The 24,691-nt window shown below is 42.0% G+C and overlaps 1 protein-coding gene across 2 annotated transcripts in view; it reads right to left on the reverse strand.

Moving 5' to 3' along the window:
• Window positions 1-24,691, reverse strand: part of AGAP1 (ArfGAP with GTPase domain, ankyrin repeat and PH domain 1) — a 403,044-nt gene that overhangs the window by 109,079 nt on the left and 269,274 nt on the right. Inside the window, exon 12 of one of the 2 annotated variants that reach the window (XM_074145831.1) lies at window positions 6,415-6,576. The exons of the other annotated variant lie outside the window; for it this stretch is intronic. Within the exon in view, the coding sequence (XP_074001932.1) occupies window positions 6,415-6,576 (162 nt within the window). The remainder of the gene's footprint in view (window positions 1-6,414; window positions 6,577-24,691) is intronic. 2 annotated transcript variants of the gene reach the window in all.

The following is a 24,691-nucleotide window of genomic DNA, read 5'->3' on the forward strand; positions in this document are numbered from 1 at the left end:
TGAAATTATAATCTAAATAAGGTGGTGCTGGCAGATTGCTTGGGCAATTTGGCAAATTCCGTTAATTGTGAAAACGTGATAACAATATTCCTGTCCTTTTTCTCAAGAAAGAGGAGCAGCAACTCATAATTTGCTTTGAAACCAAGGATGAAGTTCAAGACCAATTTATTATTTTAAGAACTTACTTGTCATCCAACACACAGCAACCTGCAAGCCTGCAACCTTGCCCTGCAAGCCTGACATTATTTCAGGGAGCCATAGGTTGCAAAACTGCATTTCCCCCTGTATAAATTAAAATTGATCTGAAATGTGAAGTCCTGCAGGGTAGCTCTTGCCATGTAGTATTAGCCACAAGGAAGGCGCTACAGCAATTCTGGGAAAATACCTGCTTCCTAATTCGCTTTCTTGACTTAGTAAAGGTATAGACACTACAATGGTGGGAGTCCACCTTCCTAGGATGTTGTTGTGATTTTTTCAGTATTTCTGGTTGACTGGGCTACTTCAACTACGAGCTCATTAAAAATGCCTACTAAATTTGAATACTGGATTTTTTTTGTGTATGCAACCTCCTGTTGAAAGGGGATCATTTTTCAGAAATTGCTAAAAAATAGTACTCAAGTTTCCTCAAGGTATGCTCGGCTGTTCAGAAAGCAAAGCCGTTAGCAGAGTTTACCTTGACAAAGTTTCCCTCCGGAAGTATTTGTCAGAAGCAACGTGTCTGTTGATAACAAAAGGCTGTGAAAATTACATGAATATTCCCTTTCCCTTCCTTTTCTTAAAGACAGTGTAAACTACTTGCACATATACTGTCTTGCACGTGGCAAATTTTGCAATATTAAATATTATTAACTGCAGGAAACCCCAGAGTAGCTCTAGAGTAGCTAGAAAAAAAGAAGAAAATTACTTCATATTTGATTTTAAGTAATTATTTCCTTCTTTAAAAAGGAGGAAAAGCTCTTCCAACTTAAACCATCTATATACACTTGACACAAATAATTCTGAAACTCTATAAATCTATTTGGAATGATAAAATGACAATCCTATGCAAGAACTTGTCTATTGAATTCAAACAACTCTAAACAGCGTTTTCTGGTTCACTTTTGAAATGAAAGTGTTCTGCCTGTCAATACAAGTTGAACCATTTTCTTTTTCAATGTATAGCGCAAGTCTCCATCATTTAATCATTCCAAGTGCTTATGATCAGAAAAGGAAGGCAAGCTGTAAGGTCTGCATTACTATAAACACTCCAATGACCTCTCATACTCCATGGCACAGTGAGAACTCAATTTCACATTAATAAACCCTAACACCAAACTGTTAGAAACTCAAAAGACACCAGGTATTACAACTTACATAAATTACAGCCAAGATCAAATGGCCCGTACAAGCAATTGTACAGTGATAAAGCCTAAGTGGCTGATATTTAAACAGATATTTGATTTACTGCAGAATTTTACATCATGCTAGAATTCAAATGACAATTTACAAGTCCAGAGGAAAGAAATCCCTGTCCCATGCAAACTACTGTTTGCAGCACTGTTTCAGAAGAGCTTAATTTTATAACTTTAAGAAAGAAACTATTCCCTCTGATATTCTCAGGACACAGTCTTGGAAGCCAAACTATAAAACCTGACATTTAAAAAGAGAATGAACAAGCTACTTCTTCATCCCCAGGCAGGGAATAGCATCCTCAGTCTTCTGTGAGCTAAGCCTCATGAACCTAATTTTTGCAATATAACACAGCTGGCTGTGGTTTCTTCCATTAAAAAAAAAAAAGCAAGCTCTGATGCTAAGTTTGAGGGCATGTTTCTCAAGTTCTTTAGAGATGTACAAATTGTGAAGACTGTAGAACAGCACCATCTCTTACTAATGGCAGCAACACCACTTGTTAATATTAATATGTTTTCCATCAGAAAAAACTGCATTTTGTACTCAAGTTTGAGATGCCTCACCACAGTACTCCTGGCCAGCTTTTCCTCAATTCCTTATAACAGTCCTGCTTTTCCTAGCTAAGAAAATTTGAAGAAGAAAAAGAATGTACGGAATAAAATAAGAAGTGAATTTGCAGAGGAGGAACCACACAGATTCACATTCTTGAACCGAACTAACACCTGAACAGGTTACAAATGGTTCCCCTGAGACCGCACAACCCTCTTATTCCCCAGCAGTGAGCAACTATAGATAATTCCGGGTGAAAAAAAAAAAATAATAAAAAAAAAATCCATCAAGGAAAAGATTTATCAAAGAAAAAAAATTGCAGGCTTCCAATGCGATCCAGGAAAACCTCTTGGCCAATAGTTGCAGCAGCACTAATTGTTCTAAATCTATCAATAAAGCTAAGCTGCTCCTTCATTGACTGCAAACACCAATTTCTTTCATGGAGGATTATAAGTTGATGTTCATTCTTTCTCTACCACCATTAGGGTGATAAACAGTTTAAACTACATCAGGATCTGACATGTAGATCAATTCTGGGTCCATAAAGAATCTACACAAGAGGTTCGTGGACGGGGATTTACTGCCCTCAGTTTTTATTCTCTCTTACTGCAAAAATTACTTCTGTCAGTACTTACAAGACTAAGGAAAAAAAAAAAAGTAAAAAGAATTAATTTTTCATGTGCTGCTGGAACAGCCTTTTTAAATTTCTGAGTTTTTAAGGCAAATATGTTATTGCATTTAAAATGATGCTGAACAGCGGGTGGTATTTAGCTAAATAGTGAGCCACTTGCATGATCTGCTCACTATCAAGCAGACAGCAATTTGAAACACTGAACTAAGCTGTCTAGATTTTCTCTGAGGGCAGTCACAGGCTTCATGTTACCAGTGCCAAATTATATTAGACATTTAATTTTAAACCTCAGGTACTTAAATGTAAAACCTTACAACAGTAATAGTCATAAAGCAGTGGGGCATTCCATTTCAGAGAATGGATTTTTCTATTTTTCCCCTTTAATTTAACCAGCACCTCCTGTTTTGTGGCTCTGCCCACTACAAAGTAATTTATCTAATTAGGAGATGTTCACAGCTGCTTGAAAGACAGAAGCCCCAGGAAACCAAAGGTCTGGTTTGGAAGACTTTGAAAAGTTCTCCAGAGCCACACAAAGTATTAATTTAATGTGAAAAAAAGGTGCAGAGAAAAATTGAATCCCAATATGTTATTTTGTCTACAATAAAACCATGTGACAATAACCAGGCATATTCTCCAGTACATTGGCATTTGAATTCCAAAAGATGCTTAGCTTCTCACCGCACCTGCTGCTCTCACAGTATTATCTTTTTATGACTAAAATTCAAAAATCTTTTAATGGAGGAAAAAACCCCTGAAATTAAAAAGAGTTTTTCATGCGTCAACTTGCCAGCATAAAGGACACATCTATGAGCTTATCGAAAGATGATACACTGATAGCAATGAATTATTCTTGAGGCTTTGTAGCAGTTTTATCGCTATACTTCTGTTTCTGCTGACCCTTAGTTGCCTAAAACTCACTGTTAGTCCAATTTTCCCCACATATTTTTTAAAAAAGCAACTTTTATTTTCTTTCTTTCTTTTTTTTTTTTTTTTTTTTTAAATTATAACCTCTGCAAGAAACTATTCGAGTCAGGCTTATTCAGAAGTACCCACCAGCCATGTGCGTTTTTTGAATACATATTTCATAGATAATTCTAGCTGTCGTCTCTTTTGATCCAGAAGTAATCACATATGAACGTCAAGTCAGAAAAGGTACTGCACAGACTTGGGAGTACAGAGCTCATGTAGGAGAAAAGGTTTCCTTCACAGGAATTTGAAACTAGCTGAAGTGCAGCATCAGGAGCAAAAGAAAAGTCCAGCAAACATCACAAAAACAGAAACAGCATTATGAAATAAAAGGGGAGGGAGGAGGCAGGAATTTAGGTTAGATTTCCACTTTTCCACATATTAATTACTTGCCACCTTCAGGAACTCTTGAATTCTGCATTTTGAAGACTATCCTCTACTGCACCCTCAGTTGTCACATCTGGCACTAAGAATCAAGGGGATGGCATCTGCTCACCTGTCCGTAGGTATGCCAGCTGTCAAGGACCAAAGACTACATCTTGGTTTTTACATGCCTTCCTTCTAGTGCAAACAATAGCTGCGGCATAAAAGAAGGTCGCAAAAAGACACAACTTTGATACAACCTTTTAAAAGGGAAGTGGAACTTAGGTGAAATAAAACGACGAAGCAGCTCGGGAAGAAGAGAGAGAAATACAATCGCCTGAATTGTGAAACCAGTTCAGTCTGAAGGAATCCATGTAGGGCAGTACTGATTGCCCTAAAAGACTAACTGGTTTCCAAAGGAAGGGGTGAGTTGGGTTGACACAGAAGAGAAGTGCTGAAGCATTTTATCACGCCGTTTAGCAGTATCTCTGGCTATCACCAAGGCTGGAAAAAAAGGGATGCTTGCTTTAAAAAATTCTTGGTCAAAATCTGTACCATTTTGATGTAAATATCACACTCCTGAAGATGCTACCCACAAGTTTAGAGCTCCAGAAGTGTATGTGCTTCAGGAACTACAAACTTGAGAATGAATGCCACTCAGAGCCAAGCTGACCAAGATTTTAAACTCTCTGTTCTCATAAGGTGGCACTGAAAAACTGTCCAAAGCTTCTTAAAAACCCCGAGATAGTAGCAAGGCTACAGTCAATTCAAAGCTTATACAGATACCTACATATATATTTAAATACACACAGACATATATATATATATATCTGGGACATGTGAAATAGTTCTCATACTCCTATAATTCTCCGTATTTTAGGGATAGCCATCAGAAACAGCTATCCTCCCCCCTTCTCCCGTCCTATTCAAATTTCTCCCCGTTATCCATATTCCCACTTTCTTCTCAGTTTTTATTTCTCTTTCATACACTCATCTCCTTCTCCCCTCTGTTGGATGAACTTTCCATGCTTGGTCCAACTGCCCATTAAAACCCATGCTCCTGGACACATGGGTTTCACTTGTATGAACCATCTCTGCAGCACACCGCGACAGAAACACCCGAATCCCAACCCACCCACTGCGGCTGCTCCAAGGATGCTCTCATTTGCATAGGCAGCAGGTCAGGTATAGGTGAAGAGCATTATATCTCTGTCCTTCCCAGAATCACAGAATCACATGGGGTTGGAAGGGACCTCTGGAGATCATCTAGTCCAACCCCCCTGCCAAAGCAGGTCCACCCAGAGCAGGTCCCACAGGAACGTGTCCAGGTGGGTTGGGAATGTCTCCAGAGAAGGAGACTCCACCACCTCCCTGGGCAGCCTCTTCCAGGGCTCTGCCACCCTCACAGGAAAGAAGTTCCTCCTCAAGTTTAGGTGGAACTTCTTCTATTCAAGTTTGTGCCCATTTCCTCTTGTCCTGTCCCTGGGCACCACTGAAAAAAGACCGGCCCCATCCTCTTGACACCCTCCCTTGAAGTATTTATAACCATTGATCAGATCCCCCCTCAGCCTTCTCTTCTCCAGACTAAAAAGACCCAAGTCCCTCAGCCTCTCCTCATAAGGGAGATGCGCCAGGTCACTCATCATCTTTGTAGCCCTCTGCTGTACCCTCTCCAGCAGTTCCCTGTCCTTCTTGAACTGGGGAGCCCAGAACTGGACCCAGTGCTCCAGATGGGGCCTCACCAGGGCAGAGTAGAGGGGAGGATGACCTTCCTCCACCTGCTGGTCACACTCTTCCTGATGCACCCCAGGATGCCATTGGCCTTCTTGGCCACAAGGGCATATTGTTGGCTCATGGTCATCCTATTGTCCACCAGGTCTCCCAGGTCACCAGGGCAGAGCAGAGGGGAAGGATGACCTCTCTCAACCTGCTGTTCGTGAGAGATGACCAGGCACTCTGTTGAGGCCAGATGCACCATTTTGTTACCAAATACCATGCATGCCCATTAAAAACAACAACGCCTGTTTCACTGTTACAATCTGATCATTGCAAAACCTCATCTGGAATGGCGTTTGCTCCTTTTAATACCATTAAACACTCCACAGAGAAAACGCTACAGCTATATCAGTAGTGTGAATTCATGAAAGCAATATCACAGCCGAGAAAGGACATGCTCATGAAAAGGTGCGAGGGGTAATTTACTGCTACTACCTACCACGCAGAGTAAGGAAACAAGAATATCAAGTGATCAACCTACATTACATACCTGAAATTAAAATTAAGCAGTATTATAATTACATTAGCTCTTCCTGCTGGAAAAGGACTGTATTGACCTGTTCTCTTTTATCTAATTTCTCCATTTTCTCTCAGATGCTGGAAGTTTGGCCTCCCACAGAGTACCTGGGTGAACATCAGGTCTTTTTTTTTTTTTCCTTCTTCTCTTTTTAAAAAAGCAAACCACCGAACTCCCCCTTCACCCCAAAGCAGATAACCCCTCCCAGCTCCAGGTTTCTTACCACTGCTAATGCCAGAGTTTGCAATGACTGTTGCCTCACTCCACTGATCTGCACTGGAGACCGAGTAAGAGCGCTGATGCATACCATCCGGACGACTGTTGAAGGAGACTAGACTGATCCCACTTGCCATCTGAGACACAGATGTGCTAGTAGTCACGTTCCCTAGACATAAATGGAAAACAAATTGTGTCAATAGAGAAGAAAAAGTTGATTTGCATGAAGATGGATGGGTGCATCTTTACAGGGCAGAAAATGAGGTTACTCAACCAACACAAAAAACACCGCAGCCCTCCCTGAAACTCTGAAGACAAAAGTCCCGTGACCAGCGTGGGGCACCAAATAGTAGCCCACTCAAACTCATCTAGGAACTTCTGACAAAAGAGCCTAAAATTTCAAGATGTCAGCTCATTCTGTTCATTCACCTTCTGGAAAACTCTGTCTTCCACAACCCTGCTAGCAGTCCAGTTTTGTAAAGGCTCTCCGCTTGTTACAGATAGAGCACGAAAGGCAGACTGTGCACAGAAAACAAATTTATTCCTGAAAACCACTGTTTACACAAGCAACCAAGATGAGACAACTAAGCCAACTTAAGGAGTTCAAAACAATCTACCTCTAAATAATATTTCACCTAAGTATGTCCCCCAAGCGAAGCCAAGTACACAGTGATGGGGAGGCAAATAACTACCAGCATTGCGAGACCAAGCAAAAAGCTTACTCATTTTTTAATCTTCAAACAACGTTGTGACACAAAGCACGCACTAGAGGCTTGTTCCATTGACTGCAAATATCATTCCTGTGTCATGTCCCACAGGAACACACCCTTCACAACTCTAATGGAAGGCCTACAACACAAAAGGTGAGATACAAAGAATATAGCCTTTACCCCGTAAGCACTAGAAATAATTTTAGTATTTTCATGATCATCGAGGTCTAGGACAATAAAATGCTGGGAGGTGTGTGTGAGGGGGAGCAACAGGGACAGGTTTCTCACCATAAAACAGGAGAAGCATGATCTGGTTCAATAAATTTGAGAGTCAAGACAATTAACACCCTTTCCAGAAACTCAGGTTTTTCTTGGTCTTACTCACAACTTGATATGGACCAAAGGGTGCTCTACAGTTTTGGTTTCTGAGCACATTTTACTCCATACCTAGCACAGGACTTGCCTATTATAAAGATACAAATATTTTACTTCATTCCTCCTGACAGGCTTTCAAAAGGTACCCCACAGGTCTTCTGTGGATTTAAGAACACTCTTTAAAAACACATGTAATGGGAAAGAAACAGACACAATTTTACAAAATACCCTAACACTCTGCATTTCTATTGCACCTTCTACTGATGAGTTCAGAAAAATTAATGAATTAATTTTCAATGCTCCTGTGAGGTTGTTAATTATCTGCTATCATTTTCCCCATTTTTCAGAGGTTAAATGACCCAGGGCCACAAAGGAAGATTGTGGCAGACTTGAAAATAAAACCCACATCTCCTGACTCCCAGTTCTATCATTATGTCTTTTCCCAGAGCAGCCTTTGGGAAGACAGCAGAGCTTAGTGAACTACTTTGTGTTTATTAGAGTTGGCATAATTGTCCCTTTCTCTCCTCCCCTTTCCCAAGACTAAATCTCATCTTTAGTCCTTAACACAGATCCATCACTACAGTATCTGTACGCCTGAGTCTCGAATGCACTTACTCAGTCTCAAGAACTTCTGTTTGGCAATCTCTACAAAGTACACATGAAATACATACAGAAAAACTAATGTGTGCAATTATGCAAAGTCTAAGGTGGATTTTGGAACTATGCTGGGACCTCCCAAGGCAGCGCTTTAGCTACTGGCACATAATTCCTCTCTAATCACCTTCCCTGGGCAACCCTTTTGTCCAAAAGGATTCCACAGAGCATCATCTACCAAACTTTAGAAAAAAAAAGTATGCCTCGAACAACTGGTCCTCTTCCTCTTGTGTGCTTGACCCCATCAGCTGAAAGCAATTTGCTAGTACTGGTGGTTTAGCACCTTCTAAAGACATTTTCCAAAGAAACATCCAGCAAAGAAATCAGGCCTACAGAAACAAAGGTACAAAGCAGAGGATCAAATTATAGCTCAGTACCTTAAAGTCACAATAGAAAATGGAAACGCTATGTAACGGTACACATTTTGAGGTCTCATAAGAAATACCTCCTTCCAAATGAATTTCTGTGATGCCGCTGATGCTCACTTTGAAATAGCCAACTGGGGTTTCCTCTGGTTTTCACAATCCAGAAGAACTACGAACATTAACTAATTATTTTAATGATACACCAAATTAAAGGGAGTGACTGACATGAATGATAAAGCTTGAGACCAAATGGACTCTAAGAGGGTAGGTTTAGACTGGACATTAGGAAGAAATTCTTCACAGTGAGAGTGATCAGACACTGGAACAGGCTGCCCAGGGAGGTGGTTGAGTCACCATCCTTGGATGAGTTTAAGAGTCGCTTAGATGTGGTGTTGGGGGATATGGTGTAGGGAAGAACTTTGTAGAGTAGGGTAGATTGTTGGACTCGATGATCCCAAGGGTCTTTTCCAACCTGAATGATTCTATGATTCTATTCTATGATTCCAGAAACTTGAGATTTAGGCCAATATAAACACCACATGGTTGAACACGGAGAAGTCCCAACCTCTGCTCCTGGGACAGTGTAGTAGCAAAGGCTGGGGACCAGTTGGTTGAGTAGCAGCCCAGCTGTGAAGAACTCAAACGTCAACAACGGATGCCATAATGTGTGTTAACACTGTACTCAACACAAACCACGAGCTGAGCACAACACGATGGGCATCTGAAACGCTGTACTCAGTTCTGGGTCCCCCACTTCAGGAGGACTGTCAGGACATGGGAAAAGAGCCAGCAAAGAACTGCCAAGACAGCCAAAAGTCTGATATACACATGGTCCATGAGTGCTGAGCGAGCCGGGGTGGTTTAGTCTGGTGAACGGGAAGATAATGCCTGATTTAATAGCTGCTGACAGCTATGGGAAGGACACTTATAAAGATGGGGGAGCCAAAAGCTTTTTAGTTGAAGATGATATAAAACAGCAGCAACACTACAGCTTGGAAAGTTCATATGCAGCACTGCAACAAGCTACCAAAAGAAGCCGGGGTATCTCCATCCTCTCAAATTTCCAAAGCTCAGCTACACAAAGACACAACTGGACCTACCCAACACCGGTGACAGTCCTGCTTCTTCAAGCAGAAGGATGGTGCAGGTGATCTCCAGAGGTCCCTTTCAACTAAAATTTCCAGGGGTCTCTGAATTACTAAACAGGCTTTTTCTTTTTTCTTCCATCCCAAAGTGAAACAAGACAACCTTTCTGAGCTCAGAAGCTACTCTGTATTCCCATTTGATTCAAAATATTTTCGACAATTTGCACTTTGGTACATCTTAAGCAGCAAAATGGCTGCAGTTCCTTTGACTGCATTATGAGTTGCAGTCACAGGATAAGAGATACCCAGAGGTCCTTGAAATTTTTATTGTTTTTAAAAGAACTTACAGAAAAGTTACCAAGTTTTTTCTGGTCTTGTTTCTGATTTTCTTTATTAGCCTTTAACTTCGAAAATGAATTTACCAAATCAAACTTACAGATGACAAGTACACAGCAGATTAATCCAAATTCTTTCTTTTGCTTTGTTTGTGCTGTAACATCTTTGGGGGCATCCTAGGATTATTAGTGGTAAACGGCTTTGGAAACAACTTATTTTTTCACAAGCATCTAGCCCTGCCAGACTCAAGAGCAATGCCACAAAAGCGCACGTTTAGCCTGTAGCCATCTTTCACATTGCGCCTAGTAAAACGGGAAGCTACATGTGATGAATTCCTGCAAGAGCACCTTCCGAACAAAGATCACGAAGGAGAAAACTGGTACGTGAAAGCCAAGATGGAGCGTTTCCTAGGTATCACAGGAAGCTGGAAACAATTACTGGGCCTCTTCACCTGGATGACACATCCCCTTTACTCTGCTGCAGAGAGCTGCAGTAATTGTACGTTGACATCTTCCACCTAGTTCACAAATTTTTGAACAAAAGTGTCCAGTCACTTTGTAACCATGATGCAAAATCAAAAATTTAATACGATATCCAGCATAATATCAAGAGTTCTACATCACCATGTCAGCACCAAAAGCTTTACGTTTACCTTAGTGCCATTCTTCTGGAACTCCATACCCCGTGTTACAGCTTTAGCCTGCTGAGGAAGTGACTTACTCTGCAAATCAAATAGGATTTTTTCCTTCACTTCACATTTCTGAAAGGCACGGGCTGCTAGCAACAAACAGGTGCCAAGTCCCATCATGTAATACTTTAATGACGAATGATGCAACCCAGCTCACCTCTGTCTTTTCTACTGCCACAGTCTGATAACTCTCCTACCTGTAACCCTTGGCATAACATTTACTCAAGGTTAAATTCCACTTTCTTCACGTGCTGTAAGATTTTCATGATATATCACACCATGCAAGCCAGAACTCATGGGTAGAGTATATCAGGAGGCCTGGACTACAGAAAACAGTGTGCCCTTTCCTCTCCCCCTCCTGAACGTGTTCCACTCCAGCACAAACTTGTTACTTACAACCTTATTTAAAAATCGTTATTTCCCAACCCATTGCTAATTTTTCCAATTCTCGGTCTAATCGCAGCATGCCCAGGAAATGTATTCCACCACACCAGCAGGCACTAAAGCTGTCACAGAAAAACAAGGACTACTGGAAGCAGTAGTAGAAGTTCTTGCACACTTTGTATGCTGCACAAAGCTTCTACGAAACAGTCCTACGTTTTTTCCCCATCTATAATATATAGATATACATGGTTTTTTTCCCCATCTATAATATATATAACAGGCAAAACCCAAATCCAGACCTCCACAAAGCAACTCTCCTTTATTTTTGCTCAAGGATAAAGCCTCAACAGCAGAAATCATCTCAGCTTTTAGCAGACAAGCAAGAGACAGTTGAAAAGAGGAGGCCAGCAGTACTCATGGAAAAGTAAACACTGCATTTTGAGTTAGGCATATAAAGCCTTTACATCAAGCTCTTACAAGCAATGCCTTGATGCATTCTGCATCTGTTGTCTCCCCCATCTGTACATGTAGACGCACACATATGTGTATATATCTATATGTAGACAGATAGCTAGATAGATATCTCAACATTAACATGAAATCCATGGTCAGCTACCTGGCCCATTCTGGAGCTGTGAAAGAGTGCCTCTTCAAATACATCATATATGCATCAGCTGGTTGCTTAAGTTGATTAGCAGGGGGCAGTTAAATTACTATGCTAATCCATGTATTCTCAGCACTGCTTCCTTGATATGGATATGTGTATATGCTTACTGGGAAGCCTTGATTAGTTCAAGCTTCAATGTGTCAAAGGCTCCAGATTCTTTCCAAAGAATAATTTTAACTGTACTCACATCCCTAAAGTGTGGGAGCTGATTTGAAAAGGTACTTACCTCTACCATATGCTATTTTTCTTTAAACAATTTGCATTTCAAAGTGAATATGGCATTTATATTTGAATGAATATCAGTATGTTGCCAGAACTGGTCTCAAATGAGGAAAAAAAGATGCTGGTCTCCTATTGAACAAAAATGTTTTCATCTACCAAAGAAGCATCAAAGGAAGAGTTCCTCTTTCTAGCTCTAGACAGCTTTATTAAAACTATCTTTTCTGATATTATAAAATACCCCGTTATGATCGCACTTACAAAATGTTCAAACAATTAAGCTCTACAAAATCCATCCAAATTAAGATTCAAGGTAATTTCCAGGTTTGTCCAACGCTCGGCAGAAGAGCCTTTGAGAAAAGTGAGAGTGCTCCCACAAGGTCCAATTTACACATCCATCTATTCAGTGCAAACAGCCACCAACAGCAAAGAGCAAGTAAAGACAAGAGACTCAGCATAAGAAGAATTAAGCAGAGGAGTGCGTGCCTGTGTGTACGTACGCATGCATTAAGAGGCTGACAGAAACAGACACACCGGGGGCAGAACGCGTCTCCATCTCCTATCCACAGAGGGCCTCTCTTCATACACGCTTGTTTCAGATTTACAAAACAACAGACCATAAATGCAATGTCAGATTACAATACTTAGAACCATTATGAAAACAACAAAGATTTATAGACACTGGACCATGCAAGACACTAAGTGCGCATGGAGTCAGTAAAACCAAAAAGAGAAAGAATCTGGGTATTACACAAGTTTTAATAAAATATTCAATAAAGTGCAACATAAACGTTATTTTACAGGTATGCAGCAAAGTGTCCAACCAAAAAAAATAAACTATTCAGGGTTTTTGTCATGTTACCCTTGTAACAGAACAGTAGGCTGGACAGCATTTTAGCAATTCCTCTTTTGCTTTATTTCAACTTAACAAAAATAATATAGTGAATCATCACTGGGCAGGACAGGTTATTTTAGCAGACACATCACTTGAACCTAAGCCTTCACCAGTGATGCTACCCATTAATTACAAATGCAGAATAATTCACAATTATACCCTAAAAAAGTGAGATACAAGTGACTTAAATACACGGAGGTGGTCTCCATTTCCTGCTGCAGAGACATCTGTGACTTCTCCCAAACAAATCAGTTATGAGAAGTTCTATATTCAGGAGTACAACTAATATACTCTTGAATTTATGAGACAAGCAGACATTGCAAGAGTCGTGAAGCAGAACTATATTTTTCCATGAAGCAGCAGCGTATGACACCCACAGAGAGCGGCTGCACAGAAGCAGAGAAAGATCGAATCAGATGAACTACAGCCTACTGCTACGCTTTCACCATGGCCATGTTTTATTTGTGCTACGCTCTTCATGTTCACGACAAGTTTTTCTTCCAAAAAAAGAAATAAACCTCTTAAGGCCAGAGGGCTGTGCTCACCAGCTGTTAGAACTAATGAAAAATGCATTAGAGTTGTGGGTCAGGAAATCCTGACTCTTGATATCAGAGGGTTAATTGTTTCAAATCACGTTGGGTCAATTTATGTTGCAGGAATACTGCCTATTCTTGAAATGCCCTCTAATTCAGTAAAAGGCACTGTCAAATAGATTAGATTGGCTGTTGGTCGCCCGTTCAAAAACCATACCCAGCACTGCTCCCTGAAGTTTCTTCAGGCATTAGGGGGCAAAAGGAAAGTGAGAGAGGCTCCTCTGCCACCTGCAAGATGATGAAAAGCATTCCCTTCCCCGTCCTTCAATTCTGCATTACGTTTATGAATTAATTCCCTGAGTTGGGAAGAAATCTTCCCAATGGACGAAACTTTCCTAAGAAGTGGCTGACCATCCATCCAAGCAGTGCCACTTTCTGCCATCTGTTTTGCCAGTATGAATGCTGGGGTAATGCCTGCTTTAGCTGTGGAAAATTTAGGAATGGCTTTTCTGGACCCCAGCATCCATCTTTGACAGATGCATCCTCCTTCTCTTGCCAACTCTGGAGATCACGCCCTGCACTGAAATCTGGGAAAACTGCTACTTACAGTTTCTTGCCTCTCCAATTGCGTAATGTCTGCATGGGAATGGAAGGCACTGCCCAGGTGTCAGGGCACTCACCATCTGGCCATGTTCTCAGGAAGATCGTCTGTGGGACCAAGACTGGAGAGCTCCAACTTCCATAACCAGGTTCTTGAGTGGTTTTATTAATGGGGGAAAACCCCTACAAAAAGTATTGCTATGGATTTTGTTTTGATCTGACAGCAATGTGCAAACAGCACATAATTTCTGCCTTGGGCTTATTGGGGACCTAAGTAACTTGGGGTTACTCGTACATGGAACAAGAAAGAGCGAGACAACAGTATCTTCCCAAAACACACTGGTTTCAGCACTGAAACTCTCCTCCAATGCACTGACAATCACTTTCAATACTGCAGCAGATTACTTGCTTTGGGTTTAACTTATTTTTATTATTTTCTACAGAAGCATTTATTATCTGAACAAATTTCCTGAAGATAAGCAGCTATTAATAGAAGAAGACCTTCCTCTCGCAGCCTGGCAGGGCAGCCTCTGAGAACCAGGCCTGATCAGTAGCGTACAAACTGAGAAGGGTCAATCCTAATGAACAAACAAGGCAATGCCAAGAAATACCCTGGCGGTGAAGGACACGGTGCTGGGAGCATAATGAGAAAAGTTATTATTCTCAGAGCATGCCGAACCAACACAGCAAGGGTGGAGGAAAATCAAGTCATCAGAGGAGACATCTCTTCTAAAAGAAAGTCAAACCCAAGATCTTCAGCAAGGTCTTCTGCTCAAGATCCCAGACTATTTATTCTGCTGAGATCAAAGCGTGTTTTCCTTTCCCAGTAGGCATATTACTTATTTTTCCAGTAGTTTTATCAATTAACAGCAATAAAGAAGGTATCCTTCACTTTCTGGCCAAGTCCTGATCAAGGTTACCTGCTTGTTAAGGCACTGCATCTTTAAGACCCGGAGGTGCCCATTTTACACCGGCAAATGCTCCACTTTGTATTGTTGTTGACTGTGAATCCTGTTAACAATTGTGAATTTAGCTTCGCAAAAAAATAACAGCACAATATCAAGTAATTCTATGGTATTATGCTGCTCGCATGTCAAGTAATGCACGTGTAGGGGCCTGAGGCAAAAGATATAAAATGCTTCCTAATCCCTTTGACTGTCTGTGGGAGTTATTAATAACGAGATTGGAAAGGGGGTGTGGGGGGGTGTGTGTGTGTGTCCTACCTGTGCGCCGGATCCGTATCAAACCCGGTAAGATTAACTGAACTAACTTTAGGAGCGTTCCATGAGCCTCCAAACCTCCCCAAACCCTGCGAGCTGCAACCAGAGCCTCTTCAGGACGGGGAAAGGATGACTGCCGGCATTCAAACACCCTCCAGACTCTTAAGAAAACGGAACAAAGAAACTTTATTTTTGAAAAAGAGACAATAGATACGAATGCGAGATGACTTTTTTTTTTTTTAATAGCTATTGCCACTGTAACAGCAGCTAAGTGAATGCATGTCTGCAGTGTGAGCAGTTTTGATAAACAGCCTCTGCGGGCCACACAACGGGGATAATGTATCCTTAAGTACTGCCAATGAGCTGCCATTCTGCACAGCCAATTACTTCTGTGCGTCTGTCACTCAAAGGAAAAATGACTGAGCCCATTAGATCAAACCTTTGTCACTGTTCCTAATGCACTCTTAGGCCTCATTAATCTGAGGGAGCAGCAACACAGCCGCTGGTGCCTCATTGCCTCCCCCACAACAGGCCCACGTGAATCTTCTCATCTCTCCCCCAAGTGCACCACGTTAATCAAGCTCTCCTTATTACCCCGGTCCCTGTCACGGCGGAGAGCGCTCTCTCTCTTAAATGCTCTCATTATGGTCCATCTTTAGAGCCGGCTGAGTGGAGAGAAAAAAAAAAAAAAAAAAAAAAAAAAAAAGAGCCAGAGAAAGAGAAGAGGAAAAAGCAAGTCCGATCACATTAATATTCATGACAATAATTAGTATTCTAGGTCACTGAATATTCATGCTATTAGTTTGGTTTTTTATGGGTTTGCTGGATGTCCTGATTGCTGGAGTGTGGAGGAAAACAGCATGGTTGGGACTTTAGATGTCAACGGCAGTTCAATACTCAAAACACATTTGTGAATTTTTTTTCCCTTTTGGTAAATCAGCTTCAACCCTCCTGATGGCTTTCATATTTTAAAATCACTGGGGGAAAAAGAACGAGCAATTTCGCAAAGGTCTTAACATCCAACCGGTTAGTATTACAACGTGTAACCATCAAAACTCGGCGAGATCGCATTGGGTGGACAAGACAGATCTGTGATTTTATTCAGGATACGGCGCAACGCAGGCATGAAAATCAACCAGAGTGAAGCAGGCACAGGCTGAGCAGCGACGACTGTATCTTGTCCGGCATCTACAGTCATCTGCCTGAAGCTTCACAGCACATATCTACCCTTTATCTACCTAATCATCATTAGAGACAGGCACCATTTGCCCACTGTAAGACACTTCATTGTTTCCTTCTTTCCCGAAAGAGAAGAAGCTTAGCAAACTCTTTTTTTTCCTCCCCCTTCAATATTTAACAAATGCAGTGTTTTTGTCAAATATTTATTTCATCAGCACTAATACTTGCCTTGCTCTTTTCCGCAATATTAAGGAATATAGGGTACTAACAGTGAAAGTTTATTTCAAATAAATAAAAGGGCAAATTCTGGTCCAAAGGAACTGGAGAAGACTACCTTGAGGGGTCCCCCTCTCGTGGGATGGAAGGGCAACCTCCAGTGCACTTAAAATTGGGCTTTTTCCCTGTTGAAACAAGCAAACTGACAACTTCTTTCATTTGCTACAGCTGTATATCACTGAACTAACAGCAAACCCAATCAAATGGAAAATTGACTTGGGTGATTAATGACAAAAGTAAGTCACAAACTTGCATTTGTGATCTGTGGCAAAACCATAAAAACTCACGCTCAAGTTGAAGCATGGTAAACGTTTCGTGTTAAGTCAAGTCATCTCACATACCGCATTAGGCTCCAAAATCATCAGCAAAGAACTATCAACTACCAACCTCTGGCCTTGTGGGAACGCCACCAGAGAAAATACGGCACTGTCAAGTCACACACTGCTCCAGTGCACAACCTCAGCCACCTACAAGGAAGGAGTTCAGAGCACATTCAAGAATTTAGGACTCAGTTCTGCACTTATTTGCAAAGGCACACAAGATCTATAGGCTTTGGAGCAATTGCATATGCTAGCAAGCTCTTGGCTTGATACACGTTGATACAGGATTGTCAGCCTCATCGTAACACCTGAATCCTGACAGTAACCTCCAATGGAAGAAAGGTTATTACATGATCTACAGAAATACCGATGAATTCAGCACAGTGTGGATCGAGACTTGAATTTACAACGCACCACAACAGAGCAGGGATCCCACCCAAGGTTTTCCATCACGCTCCCCCTCCTGCAGATGGCACGCCACACTTCAGAGTGTACTGGATCCCGGTGTCAGACTCAGTAGCTATTAATTCACATACTGCGGAAAATGGCTACCGAATGGACAGGTAGGGCTGTAGCTGTAAGTTAGGCTTAAAAGGTAAAAAAAAATAATTAAAATAAATATACATGCTCTGGGCAATCCTGCTTCAGCAGGGGAGTTGGACTACATGATCTTTATGGTCCCTTCCAACTCTAAAAATTCAGTGAAATTCAGTGAAAATAAAATAAAATAAATGCAACGGTTAAAGAACAGAATTATTAGACAGGTACTAGAATCTAAAGACACCATGTCAGAAATCTTACTTTGAAAGTACATCAGTCTAACTGAAACATCAATTCTCTACCTTTTTAAAAGAAAAGTCCGGGAGGCAGTCCATTCCAACTCAGCCTCATTCCAAGCACTTCAGTGTAAAATAAGATTACTTAATGACCACTGTGTTGATTTGATAGATGATCACAATTAATAACGGATAGAAAACTCACGTTTATTAAAATGTGAAGATGCTGTTCTTATAACATGTCTGAAGTGTCACATAGAGTTAGCGGGTAACAACCTTTAGCATACTTAACGATGGCTATGTAGCTAACACATTTTAGGATACTTCACATACTGTACAGTCACTATTGTAAGTAAATTTAATAGCACCAAATTATTTAAATGAAGTGTTAATCAGGAAACAATTTCTCTCTACACCATAACCTATTTTTAGACGTGAACTTTCTACATCAGTGGCTCTTGTTGCAGCTCAGGCTTTGGGTTGTTTGTAGAGGAGAAGAAATAAACACCTCCTGGGAGAGATTTCAGGAGTAAGTTCACCTTCAGGTCACTGGCTCAAATCCAACCCAACTTGGGAGTAACTGAAACCTGGACCCAATCCTGCTCCAAAGTCAGCAAGAACTGAGTCAGCTTCTAAAAGGCACAGAGACTTGGCCAGAGGCTGATTTACAGGACTGCTGGCCCGTATGACATTGTCGCGATATGCTACCGACTATTAGATAAAGTTGGAACCGATTAAGTCCACAAGTTACCCTTTTCTGAAGTACTTCCAACTGAAAAACATCAACAGAACGATGTTCGCTCTCACGTAAATTTAATTTAAATTTACGATACTTAAGCATCATTCAACAACTTTGATTTAAAGTAACACAAAAGTAACATCACTTCAGATGAAAGGGAACGAACTTCCATTTCCCCCAACTCAGAGGTTGCTACCAAGTTAGCATACAAGCACAGGCACTCTTCATCAAGTCACAGTTAAAGATCTGTTGTTGAAAGCCTTCATATAACAGACCACAACAACCTCCCACCCCTCTGTATTGTCTGGGAGAAGTAGCGACATAGAATCCCTGTTCTTACGGGATAAACCCCAAACTGCACCTCCAAGAACCCAAGAAAAGCCCAGAGACCAGCTTTCACTTTTAAAATGTCATGGCAAAACTTATAGGGAGACAAAAATCAACCTTTTTCCAGCCAAGGAGGTTGGCTTCGCAACAGCAGAAACAGTCTTTCCTTCTACTCACTTGTCTGTTTTCTGATAGAGTACAGAAAATACTCCTTCCTCACACTGCTGCTTCACTTCCAGTTTGGTTACTGTCCTATCATGACACATCAAGGGAAAAATCTTTCACAGAATCTTCTTGGTTGGAAGGGACCTTTGAGATCATCAAGTCCAACCAAAAAAAAAACAACAAAAAAACCAAACCACCAAAAAATCCACCAAAACCAAATCAAACGCCCACAACCACACCCCACCCACAAACAGATGCAAACCAACAATCTCGGGCACTAGAGCATGCCCTGAAGTGCCACCTCTACATGTTTCTTAAATACCCCCAGGGACGGCGACTCCACCACCTCCCTGGGCAGGCTGTTCCAGGGCCTGACCACCCTCTCAGTAAAGTCATTCTTCCTAATATCTAATCTAAACCTCCCCTGCCCCAACTTCAGACCATTTCCTCTGGTCCTGTCATTATTCCCTTGGGAGAAGAGGCCAACACCCACCTCTCTACACCCTCCTTTCAGGGAGTTGTAGAGGGCAATGAGGTCTCTCCTCAGCCTCCTCTTCTCCAAACTGAACATGCCCAGTTCCCTCAGCCTCTCCTCGTATGACTTGTTCTCCAGACCCCTCACCAGCTTGGTGGCTCTCCTCTGGACACCCTCCAGCAGCTCAATGTCCTTCCTGTAGTGAGGGGCCCAGAACTGGACACAGCACTCGAGGTGAGGCCTCACCAGTGCCCAGTACAGAGGCACCATCACTGCCCTACTCCTGCTGGTCACGCTATTCCTGATACAGGCCAGGATGCTGTTGGCCTTCTAGGCTACCTGGGCACACTGCTGGCACACTTTCTCCCAGCTCTTGTGCCTATGTGTAAACCGAGCAGGAAAGAGTCATCTTTGGGTCTTTTTCTTAATAAATTCTCATATATGTATTTTATTATTATTATTTTTTTAAACATCTCTGAAATGGAAACTCCCAAGAAGGACTGGAACTGGGCTTTTGTTGTTAAGATGATTATTTCCCAGAGGTATCTGCTTCCAGATGTTTGGGATGTAAGCACATTTACAGATGCCCTGCAGACTGTGATGGGAATTAGAAGAGAAGCTCAATGAAGCTTTGAGCTCTCTTATGGATTTACGTCTTTAAGTGTTACGTCTTCTAGCAGCAAGTGGTCATCCCTGCAGAAATCAAGTGGGAGCTAGGAGATAAAAGCTATCCCCCAAAGTGTCTCTCGTGAGATGACTGCTCCGACTCCCTGACCCTAACGCAAGCTGTCCCAGGTCTGCCCACATGCTATCCCTGACACCTACACTGAAGGGTACCTGTATCTGAGATTGTATCCTCATGGCATGTATTTTATAACCCACCAGTTGATAGGCCAAAGGCTTGGCCTTTGCCTCCTGATCAGACCAGATGATGCGCTGGAAACTACCCAAAATACGAGAAATTCCACTAAGAGACAGAGAAAACTATCTGTTGGGCACTCATGAGAGAGTGAGTTTAAAACATAGAATGATAGAATGGTTTGAGCTGGAAGGGACCTTAAAGGTCATCTAGTTCCAAACTGCCTGCCATGGGCAGGGACACCTGTAACGTGTCAGAGGCAATCAAAAAGACATCAAGTACATATATTTATTGGCAAAGTTGGCACTGAAATCCATATTTAAGGGGCATCTTCTGAACAGTGTTTAATAATAGACCACTGATGATTTCAAATTTTTCAAATATTTGACAACAAAAAAATGCACTGAATTTTTTTTGATGTTTGAGTGAAAATAAATTCAGGTATTTCTAGGAACACAAGTTAGTGGAAAATAGGTAATCTCAGCCAAGAAATGCTTTTAGTGGGCCTGTGCTATCACTATGTATAAGCGAAGACTATGAATTCTATTTCTAGGGGAAATCTTAAACATGACATTTTAATTCAGCCATAGTATTCTTTTAATATCTTAGCTTTTTCACTAAACTGTACACAATTACATAACAGCAGAAGGAAAACTAGTCTGTTCCTGACCACATCAAACAATTATACTAAATACTGTCCTCACTTCTAAGCATGGAGAATATTATTCCAGGTACCAAGTCTGCACTGGGAAAAAGCAGAGAAGAACAGAAAACACCACCGTCTGGGGCTAGAGGCCACATGTGAAGCAGTAAGAATGTAATGGTTTTTGCATGCCTAAAAATAAGAATAGCAAGTGCTGATTTTTTCTGTGCTTGGTTCAAACCTCCTCCATACAGCAGGTCCGTGTACAGAAACCTCCCAATGAAGAAATAGTAACAGACAATTTCAGCCTTGCGATCAATTTTAAAAGCATCGCTCAAGATGATGACAACATTTTGCCAGCGTTAACTGAGGAAAAAAACCTCTGAGACAGCACCACAGACTGCAAGGGATAACTTCCAAATGTTTTCAGTCGCATGACAGGTAGCTGCAGAGATACCAGAAGTCTTCCCAACACTCCAGAAGCTGAGCGCCGAGGCCCTACAGGTCACAGGTTCTGTTGGATGGGAGACCCTCTGCGTAAAATCCACTGTCAATATACTTGACCACATGAAAGTTCAGACTAACAATCCGGGCACAGCTTGTGACAATATCTTCTTTAAAATATTAGGGGAATATCATATATATTGTAAATATATTGTGATATATATTTACAATATTTTATATTTAATATTGTATTACAATATTACATATTGTAAAATATGTATATTTTATATTACAATATATTGTAAAATCACTCTCTGCAATGCAGCTCTTCAGTCTTACCTGAACGCAAGAATATTGAGAGCAATACATGGACTGATGCACAGTTGAGCTGCTTAAAGTTATTTCCCAGATCCAGTCTGTCCAACTACTTCTTTTTTTTTTTTTTTTAAGTAGTACTCTACTGACTAGCAGTTCCTTCTTTTGTTTGTTTTTAACTGGGTAACCACTGCTTGGATCAATCAGCTTCCTAAGAAAACGCTCCTCTGTCCTGCTGCTGTTAGTCATTCTGTCCAGTAATGCAATAACCAGACAGACCTCAAATGTGGCCTTTAAGTAAGAATCACAGAATCACAAAATGATATGGGATTGGAAGGGACCTCTGGAGATCATCTAGTCCAACCCCCCTGCCAAAGCAGGTCCACCCAGAGCAGGTCCCACAGGAACGTGTCCAGGTGGGTTGGGAATGTCTCCAGAGAAGGAGACTCCACCACCTCCCTGGGCAGCCTCTTCCAGGGCTCTGCCACCCTCACAGGAAAGAAGTTCCTCCTCACGTTTAGGTGGAACTTCTTCTATTCACGTTTGTGCCCGTTCCCTCTTGTCCTGTCTCTGGGCACCACTGAAAAAAGACCAGCCCCATCCTCTTGACACCCTCCCTTGAAGTATTTACAAGCATTGATCAGATCCCCCCTCAGCCTTCTCTTCTGCAGACTAAAAAGACCCAAGTCCCTCAGCCTCTCCTCATAAGAGAGATGCTCCAGGCCCCTCATCATCTTTGTAGCCCCCTGCTGTACCCTCTCCAGCAGTTCCCTGTCCTTCTTGAACTGGGGAGCCCAGAACTGGACCCAGTGCTCCCGATGGGGCCTCACCAGGGCAGAGCAGAGGGGGAGGATGACCTTCCTCCACCTGCTGGTCACACTCTTCCTGATGCACCCCAGGATGCCATTGGCCTTCTTGGCCACAAGGGCACATTGCTGGCTCATGGTCATCCTGTTGTCCAGCAGGACTCCCGGGTCTTTCTCCTCAGAGCTGCTCTCCAGCAGGTCAGCCCCCAACCTGTCCTGGGGCAGGGGGTTATTTCTCCCCAGGTGCAGCACCCTACACTTGTCTTTGTTGAATTTCATCAGGTTCCTCTCTGCCCAATTCTCCAGTCCGTCCAGGTCAAGAAAGATTCAATGAAGGCAACTTCTTCAGAAGAAACACACTCTGTGCAGATAAACCCCAAAGAAGAGATACCACGGCTGATAATGCACTGAATGTACCAACCTGAATTTCAGAAGCAATGGCTGCAAGGAAAAATACCATAGCGGGTCTGAAAGCACTTGCTGTGTATGCAGCTGAGCTCATGAAATGCAACGTTACAGAGACGTCTGCATCCTCACTGACCCTCCTCTCACACCAAAACCTTAGCCCTCCCCTTTCTACATCCTCTGACACCTAAAGTGGGCACCAGACAGCAGGTAGGGAGGTATGAACAGGATGGCTGCCATGCAGAGCATAAAGCTGTTCAGTCCAGCCTGTCTTCACCTGCTCATCCCGGCAAGTTATGAAGATGCTTCAAATCTGTTAAGCTTCCAGGCAGCTATAGGGGTAATATAATTAAGATATCAATCCTTGCTTTATCTATGGGAAAAGTGGCATGCAAAGATCAGCAGGTCAAGAACTTGCTTAAAATTAAAGAAGGATCAGTGTAGCGCCCCAGCTGCACGAGAGGGGAAATGAAGGTACTCAAGTGGGTAATGATAGAGAAATCAGGCAAAACTTCCCTTGGATACAACTCTTTTATACATTAGAAGGGCATTAATTATTTTAAGACTTAGCCACAGTAGATCTCTTGAGCTGTGCTAATCAGACATCAACAGCAGAGAAGTCTTTTGGTATTTCTAAGCAACATGCTAAAGACACCGAGAGAGGGGACAGAGTTTCCAACGATTCCCACCATGTTATTTGAAAAACGCTATGTAAAAGCAGAGCTGTTTTCCAGCATTTGTGCTTTCTAGTGTAATTCACTTTTCTCTCTTAAAACAATTGCTGTGCAATAAAACCTCGGGCTAGCCAGGATAGAGACACAGTGGCTACAACCACTGCCAGAGAGAGCTGCCTACTGTACGGTTTCGTGCGAGGAAAGCATTACATGTGCAGGGAGTCCTGAAACAAAATGAAACGCGCAATATTCATTTAACTCATGTACAAGCTGTTTCCCTCTGACCTGGCAATCTAAGCCTATGCCAAAACATGTAAATTCCATGCTATAAACTTTATATCAGCATGTATACCTGAGCATGTTTTTAGAAGCTTACTTCTCTGGAGCAATCACGTAATTTTTGTCTGTGTTCAAATGTTCTTAAAAGCAGAGATCTCTTACTTAAACGTCTTACCGCTAGTTTATTGACTCAGTCCAGCACTTTTCTTCCCTAAATTATGAAATACGTTGAAAAAACAAAAACACTCCCTGCACCCAGTCATCTAAATTAAATAGCAAAATGGAAAAAACAAACCAACCATGAATAATTTTCTCCAACGAGCTCTTCCAGAGACAATGCCGGCACTGTGCCTCTCGAGGGGTAGGTTACAACTTGAAAAAGAGTCTGATAAAAATCATGGTTTCAGACATTTCAGGTCCCCAGCAAAACTAATATAACATGCCACACAAGATCTCCAAGGATGTCTGCTCCATGGCACCACTATAAAGCCACAAGGCTTTTTTTTTAACCCCCCTCTTCCCTTTTTTAAACATTGAACTCAATGAGTAGCATCCACAGCTGGAAGGAAAATCCCTCTCCCTCTTCCCCTAATATAGGGAATGCGCATCGTGAAAACAGCACTGGTGGGGCCTCACCTCGAGTGCTGTGTTCAGTTCTGGGCCCCTCACCACAAAAAGGACATTGAGCTGCTGGAGCGTGTCCAGAGGAGAGCCACCAAGCTGGTGGGGGGTCTAGAGAACAAGTCATACGAGGAGAGGCTGAGGGAACTGGGCATGTTTAGTTTGGAGAAGAGGAGGCTGAGGAGAGACCTCATTGCCCTCTACAACTACCTGAAAGGAGGGTGTAGAGAGGTGGGTGTTGGCCTCTTCT

Source organism: Numenius arquata, chromosome 3 (assembly GCF_964106895.1).
Source record: "Numenius arquata chromosome 3, bNumArq3.hap1.1, whole genome shotgun sequence".
In the NCBI taxonomy this organism is placed as follows: Eukaryota; Metazoa; Chordata; class Aves; order Charadriiformes; family Scolopacidae; genus Numenius; species Numenius arquata.